The 8,438-nt window shown below is 33.6% G+C and overlaps 1 protein-coding gene across 2 annotated transcripts; it reads right to left on the bottom strand.

Annotated features, from left to right (window-relative positions):
* Positions 1 to 2,215: 2,215 nt before the first annotated feature.
* Positions 2,216 to 8,438, bottom strand: LOC100367296 (protein LLP homolog). 2 transcript variants are annotated; one of them, XM_002730481.4, is made up of 4 exons: positions 8,327 to 8,438; positions 5,898 to 6,057; positions 5,065 to 5,163; positions 2,216 to 2,460 (listed from the first exon to the last, which is right to left on the bottom strand). In XM_002730481.4, exons 2-4 carry the CDS (start codon positions 6,046 to 6,048, stop codon positions 2,324 to 2,326), a joined length of 387 nt encoding a protein of 128 aa, XP_002730527.2. In that variant the 5' UTR covers positions 6,049 to 6,057; positions 8,327 to 8,438; the 3' UTR covers positions 2,216 to 2,323. The 2 variants fall into 2 exon arrangements, with proteins under 2 accessions (XP_002730527.2, XP_085352934.1); XM_085496808.1 differs by having other exon boundaries at positions 5,898 to 6,062; positions 8,327 to 8,437.

Here is an 8,438-nt window from a genome sequence, read left to right as displayed (position 1 = left end):
TTTGTCGTTATTTCTCAAAGATGCCTGGACAGATTTTCTTCAAAGCTGATACAAAGACAAGTCATAATTGGAGACATGTGCACATCGATTTATTTTTGATTTGGTTAATCTTTGACTGACATGCCTTGACCAATTTCATTCAAACTTGGCATTGACATCAGTCATGGTGGATTACTGATGCGCATAATTTTTTTTTCGTGATTTAATTAAAAATGGCAGACTGGTGGGCATTTTTTTGTTTTGTTTTTTTTTTGTTACAAGTGTTCTGCTCATTTTACAGAGATGATTGTACAGATTGGGTTTAAATTTAGTGAAATTGCGAACATTTTTATGGCAATGAATAAAATTGCAAAATTTGAACATCTCATCAACTGTTTTTCAGACACGCCTGTGCGATTACATTCTAACTTGCTAAGAACATCACTCATAGTGGGTTACAAATGCATGTTATTTTCTTCTGCAATTTGATTCAAAATGGCTGATCGGTGTTTCAAGAGTCCATTTCTCAGAGACATTTTTACAGATTTTATTTTTTTGTGATTCAATTCAATTCGGCTGACCTATGTTCAATTTTGATGAAGAAGTGCTAAAAAACCATTGTTACGTGTCAGCAACTGTTTCTCGGACATGACCAGGATGATTTTAATAATCAAAGTCAGTGGGTAATACATTAACATTCTGAACACTCTTGCAACATTTAACAGTAACTAAAAACTGGACAGGGACTATGTCATTGACAATGACTTGTTGCTTAATTGGAAAAAGAGTATGATTTATTGTCACAAAAAAATGTTGGTGTGGCAGCAAACTGCACTATTCATTCAATGAAATGCACACAGGTGTGGAATTTTCCTGTACATATTGAAAATGCATGTACATCAAAATACTGAGTTTTGCTGCAAAAACTAATATTTTATTCTACTATAAATCATGTCAATCTTGCAGCTAGTGGATATACTGATCCTCAATCTTAAATTCTGTTTTTTATCAAAATTTGGATGCAAAATTTTGTGCATTTTTCAATCATTTCTAAAAAATGTGCGAAATATTAAAACTTTGCATTCAAAGAGATGTGTGTGCATCACTTGCCTCCATTAGATGCACAGTTACATGTACCAGTAAATGAATCTAGAAATTTATTGAAATGTAATAAATTTATTACAAATTACTGATCCAGTAGTCATTGGAATGTAACAATGTACTGTAGAATACCTTATTTTCGCTTGGAATTTATTTTTGCTGAAGGGATGATTCTGTGAAATTAAAATCCAGCGTATATACTTTTTTTCCTATATTTCACATTAAACTCATCTAAAATCAGTGAAAATATATTCCATACAAAACGCCCAAAAAGCCTTTTCAGCAAAAATTAAGTATTCCACAGTATATTATGGAACAGCCGGTATTCAACAGATACACTAGGAGATGAAATAAACACAAAGTCTGAGTACAAGATGAAATTTAATTAATTGGGATGGGATACAGGTATTTATCACCTGCATAACATTATATGTGTATTGCCATAGTTAGGTGTAATACAGGACAGATCAAAAATGCAAATAACATTTCTTGATGTTACGTACTGCCAAATTATACAACTGTAGTTTCCCAGAACTTCCAATTTTAATGGTGTGGAAACTATAGAATACAGTAACAATAATTCATATTGGCAATCTTGTGTGTTTATTTTCAGAATAATTTGTTGGTAGTTTCAACAAAATCGGTTGAAATTAAACCAAATCCTTCAACAAATCAAATATCACCATTCAAAGCAGAATCTTCACATATGTAATATATTCAAGGTGTTTGCAAGAAATAGAACACCATAGCGTACTAGGTGCGAAAATATATTCATATTCGCTGTCAGCAAAAGCTCCAATTTGAATTTTTCAACATCTTATTTTTCAGACTGTGGAAATGTGCATGTGAAATATATATATATAGTCCTACAATATTTTCTCATTATTCAATATCATAATTTTTTGATCTCGGAAGACACTTAGAGTAGCATCAATCCTCACATCAATTCAAAAAAAAATATTGTTGGATTATATATAAATATTCATCCACGAGGAAAAGGTTTATTGTATGACAACTTTTTACAGTAATTTACACATATTTTGCAACCGTTTTGTAGTTTTCAACATGGAAACAGTCATGCATGCATGCGCACAATATACATACATGTACACGTTAATGAGGTGCACTTGGCAGCTGAGTTAAAACTGCAAGATGACTATCTGCCATATTTTGGTTTATTTTTATCTTAAATTACATTAAACAAATAGTCTCAGTCCATTGACCAATCTCAGGTTCATTATTTTTACCAAGCATATTTCTTCTTCTTCTGTCTTTTATTTTTGATTTTTCGAACTGATCGGCTGCTCAACCAGATGGGGTAATTTCCATACGAGTTCACTAAAGTTTTTGACTTTTTGGCGTCCACTTCCATCGCCTCTCCTGCAGTAAATAATAAGGTTGTCATGGTTATGTCATGTGAATATAAGGTTATTCTGAAATATTATTTATTATACATCTTTCTAAGCAAGTGCGTGAAGTTCAGAACTGAACAAAATAGTGAAATTTAGTAGTAAGAGCTTTCTTCCCTGTAGTCTGTCGTTTCAATCTTAGTTTGAGTTTCAATGTACATAATGTCAGGATTACTGACACTCAGAACTTTATCAATGATTTATATACCGTATGAGGAAATGTTGGCAGTGCTTATCGATGAGTTCTGTCAAGGAGACATTAATCTGGTCGTTGATCTTGCTTGCATCTTCTGATTGTTACTACATGTTATATTGTTTCAGAAGATATTTTTAATGTGTGTATGGCCTTTCTTATGATTCAATCGAGTAAGTAACGTGCACTCAGAACTTGTGTCAGTGCAGTGTTCGTGTGTGGTGTGTTTGATTATGCAAATTTTGTCACTGACAGCACCTGGTGGGAAACAAGTTCTGAATGCGTAAGCAGTATTTTAGCAGACCTTGTAAGCGTCAGCTTATATGTTCCGCGATTATTTGTTTTGTATTTTCATTGATCAGGTAGAAGGGTCAAGTAAAGTACACAAATTATAGCACTCATTATTGTAACATTCTGCACCATAGGTTACAGAGCTGGACATATAATAATGCAGATTATGGCAAACTGAAGCTTATGCTGACATGTAATATCATTTATGCAGTGCATAGTCAGTCAGTCAGAAGTGAGACTCTACCTAGATATAATGTAATCTAATATTGATAAACAAGAGTAAATGTACACCTAGTAGATCAATCAGATTTATAATTAATCTTGAAATTAACAAAAGTAGAAGAATATGAGCTGGAGGTGTCAATGAACAAGTCCCACAATTATATTGCAGTAAAAATAAATAAAATTGTCATTATTCAGCAATCTTGAATTGATTCATAAAACAACTTTATGCATACATGTATTTATGACATGATGTCTGAAGTGTGAGTGAAGTTTGAATGTAATTGGCCCAGACTTGTCTGTGATACAGGTTCAGGCAGACTTACACACACACACACGCACACACACACACATAGCCAAACAAACAAGGACTGTAGTCACTGTAAATCGTGAAATTGTTTATCACAATTTGATGATCAGAGTTAGCGACGTTTCATTAATTAATAACATAGTTGAACTCTGGTGACCTTGCCCTTTGTTATATAATATAATTCCCTTTATCACAGTTTGTTTCAATATAAATATACATTGTCATAATTAATTTTGAATACAAACAAGTTTTGGGGTTGAACCAACAGTGGGGAATCAGTCTACCGAATGTCCTTAAAAGATGTAAATATCTTCCAAAAACATTGGTGCCTTATTTGTTTAATTATTTTAAGGGACATAATTTCCAGTTTTATTTAAAGTAATTCAGATATTTTAGTATAAAAATAAATACATCATCGAAAAAAAAAGTTCTGCATTTAGACGTGAATAGATTGATAAAACATGCAAGATAACAGAAAAGTATTTTGTACAGGTGTCTGTCAAAAATTAATAATTCACTGAGACAAATATGAAAAAAACACCCTTTATGTATAGCTATCATGTTGCAAGCTCTGCTTTGTATGCAAATCAACTTAAATAGTTAGTTGGTGTCCAGTGGAGGGAGAAGTCAACAGTACTGTTGCCTCCTGAGAATCTACATTTTCAAACACTGCAATCTTCGAAGTGCGTTTTTAAACTAGTATTATGAAAACTATCATTCTGTTCTAATAGCTGGAACATATTCCTGCGAGTTTTCATTTGTCGAATGAACTGTTTGTCAAATACAGAATACATATATTTTAGAACAATTTTCTTTTTAAAATGTGGATGAAATGTTTTGCTTTTTATGTATTTTTTATGTATTGTTTTTGATTTGATAACTTTGAACTAAACAGATTTTCTATTAGCTTCGGATGTTGATCAAAGTTTGGCACCCAGTTCATAGGAGTGCTTATATTGATTTTCTGACATCTTGTTTTCTGTAAAGATTTTATTGGTAGGTTTGCAAATGTGTATCAGACTGTGCAATCTCTCCATGAGTTGGTTTTGAAACCCAGTATGGGATTCTGGGATACATTACCAAGGATATTATTACAAGATAAATCATTTGCTTCATTGAACACATACAACAATGCATATTTCCACTGAGATCAGTGACTTTTGATGTGTATCACCAGTGATCAGTCAAAATATTTTATCAGATTTTCTCAATTTTTGCATGATACTTTCATACAGGACATCTGTTGTTCAAACTCAGGAAAGACATTATACTGATGAATAAGGTGACCAAGTGTGATGATGTTTGGAATAGAATTAGTAAAGTTATTATGCACACAATAACAATTATTAACGACGACGACAACGACAACAACAACAATGACAACGCCGGACAAAATCTTTCCCTTAATATACCTTTCCCTTCCATCTTTGATGGTACGGGCAAGGTAAAAAGTGGTTTACAAAAATTCTATCTGTATTTGTTCCTAATACCCAATTCTTCACATTAAAGCAAACATACAGATGCATTTCATATGCTGCATTTGAATTAGGATGACCTACCATCGGGAGCTGCTACAACTTCCACCTCGGGGGCCTCTGCTTTCCGTTTCTTCTCCATTTCTTCATCCTTTTGTCTTAGAACTTCAGCGGTAGTTGTTACTAGAGTAAAAGTTTATACAGCAGACAGTGCAAGTGTGAACAATTTGGATAAAAGAAGTCTACATGCATCTTTTGGAATAGTTTAGACTGTTCTATTGCTATTTATTGCAAACATTTACGTACATAATAAAGCAGCAACCTATGAATAAATACTGTAATAAAGCTAAACTATGAATATAGACTCTCTGTTCAGTGTTTTTGACTGGTGGTATTCGTACTCTTATCTAATCTAAACCATGCAGTGGAATCAATTATACTGAATATTCAAGACTCTAAGTTTAGTTCAGTTTTAGACTGTATCTTCTAGTGTCAAAACAGAAAATGTTGTCTACTATAATATATTCTTACATGTATGGCAAACATTGCATAAAATAAAAATGCCATTTGATATGTAACACTTGCTTTATCTTTTTTTTAACAACTAACTTTCTTTTTGTAGTAGTAGTTATCACAACTAATCTTTATTGCTATTAACTGATAGAAACATTGTATTTCTAAGGATGCAATAAAGTTATTATTTTTATTATTATTGCAACCATTTATTGGCTATTGTGTATTTCCATTATATAAAATAAACCATCATGTTGCCAGAGAGGTCAGTAAAGAAAATTCAGTTTTGTTGATTTCCAGAGATGATTATTAACCTTTTTGGGTCAACAAAATTAAATACTGTACTGCACTGGCGTTATACTGTTGGGTAAACACTGCATATCAATTTCAAAGCCAACTCATACCTGTGTACATATCCTTCATTTCCACGTCTCTTGTTCCGTCTTCATTAAGTCCAAGCATTTTCTTCATTTTAACCATGTTCCTTTTACCAATCTTCTCACGCTTCATAGCCCGGAACTTTCGTTTCCTCTTACTTCTCAGACTTTTAGCCATGTTCGATTTCTGTTCTGATGAGAATCCAAAAGACACTATTTCAAATACACTTCATTTAATTAATGAATAAATGTTTTTTATATAAAATCAGGTTTTGTCTTTTGAAAATAGCTGACAAGCTAAAATTGTCTCTCTTAAACACAGTCAAGTGAGAGACTGGGGAAACTTGTTCATAGTGCATGTGTCTGTCATTCTTTCCAAGATTTGAAGATAAATAATGTTATCACAAGTAAGAAGTACATGTCAATGGAATTGAGGAAAGTTGAATGACCTAACAATTTAAAAAGCTGTGCAATGTGGTCTGTGGTTGCACGCCATCTATGTTTAGAAGATCAGTGGTTGTATATGATGTTATTTACAAATAAAATGTGTTGTTTGAACTGCTTGGCTTCAACTCTGACGACTCGCACATCTTTTATTTACGGATGTTTATATCACGTGTTGTGAAAAAGAGTATGTTACGAGAGTACCGGTATGTCTTTTCTTCCAAGGGACACTAAGAAACCAATTGTTTTAGAATTGGGAATTGGGACATTTCCTTTCAGCACAGACCTTCTATCCCCGGTCTGGAAACACTACGCAGTCTATAGTCCCAGGACGTGTTGCGGGTAAATAAACCATTCACACTTTGGACAATTAGCCACAAAGCTGAGCGTACACTAACTACAATCACAAACTGCTAACAGAACTGAACATATTACCGCGGTTTATCAAAATACGAAGATCCGAGAGAAAAAATAACCACATCACCAAAAGGTAATTGTACATCTATTCACACTGAAAAAAAGTATTATGGTTGAACGCAGTTTCTTACTGTAAAAGGAGCCAACCCACTGACAACGTGTCAGGTAAGTCCAGTAAGTCAAAAACAAAATGGCGCCCGAAAATAAATTTTCATCGGTGCAAAAAAAAAAATCTGCCTACTCAATTTCTGGCAGTGCTAAAGAATTGATACTGCAGGATGTTATTCTTAGAGACATGATGTCACCAGCATTGTAAACTACATTCCAAATATATGCTTGGAAACAAAAATAATGACACGAAAAATCAAATGGCAATGAATCGGTGAGAGGCCATCTTTATTTTGAACGGAAAAAGTGATGCCTAAATATGATATGTATACATGTACATGTATAACATAATAAAACACACACAATAAACCGATCCACCAACTACATGTACAACTAGGTTTAAGCTATCCAATAAAGGAAAAAACATCGACCTTTCTAAAACACATGACGAATAGAAGGGGCCAACCGATCAGGGTTGTTAGAAGTGTTCCAAGTTGCGATCCCTGACAGAGTACCTCAAATTTAAGTGCGATATTCACGAATAATAATGTCAATATGCCACTATGGAAAGACTTGCTGGCTAAAGAATTGTGTTGAGCTTCTAAATCTATATATATCAAAATATATGAAGGAAGAGCACATAAGTGCAGACAGGGACAGAGACTGGAAATCGAATCTATACAGATCTAACACACAGCCTTGGTAAATTTATGAATATGATCCTCTTACGAAAATTGAAATTTATTGTATTTTTAGGGACGACGTCAATTCCTTTATTTTTTTTCCAAACCCCCTACCCCCCACTAAAACTTAATTGATAAATATTGGTCAAGGCGTCAGACTACGTTCACCATTAAATACAAATTGATAATCGGACAGTAGTATTGCATAGCAGTTGGTTGTCGGGTGGGTGTAAAAAGAGTTTACAAATGCACCTCATTTGACGCACAGATTTACACTCGAACCAACCCATTTTTCTGTGTTTTTTTTCCTTTTCGGTTATTTCTGTCCATGATTGGATAGAACTACAAATACTCCAAGATTTTTTTGACTTCATTAAAAAATAAAATCGTTTTTGTAGGATGGAAACTTTTTGAGGTCAAAACCCCCCACCCCCAAACTAAAGGAAATAAGTTTTTTATCCGACATCGATCTTTTGACGTCGTCCCTTAGTGTGCGTACCTTTTAATATTATTGTTGTTTTTTGGACGTTTACTACACTACTACCATCAGTGGGCAGGCCAATTGTCAAAATTAGCCTTACATGTGACTTTGTATGTACATTACCGGTAGTATGATTACGATGTACTACATATGCTGGGGCTAAATAATGATCGTTTTAGCTACTTGCTGTACATTTTGATTTTATAATTTTGGAGGTTGTTTTTGTAAACGTAAACGATGTTCGAAAAATACCGCCCGTAAATATATTTGCATTCTCTGGTGTCTCTTGAACGAGCTATCAGTTTAAACAGATGAATACTTACTTAAAATATTTAGTTGGTATTGCTAAAAGCCACTTTCTGCAAAGACCATGTGCCGAACCAGCTGACGAACGACTTTAATTAAGGGTGAAAGGTCATTAAACCGGAAAACAAT

This window comes from Saccoglossus kowalevskii, chromosome 3, assembly GCF_978046115.1.
Source record: "Saccoglossus kowalevskii chromosome 3, keSacKowa6.1, whole genome shotgun sequence".
In the NCBI taxonomy this organism is placed as follows: Eukaryota; Metazoa; Hemichordata; class Enteropneusta; family Harrimaniidae; genus Saccoglossus; species Saccoglossus kowalevskii.
This window is presented reverse-complemented; position numbering and strand designations above follow the sequence as displayed.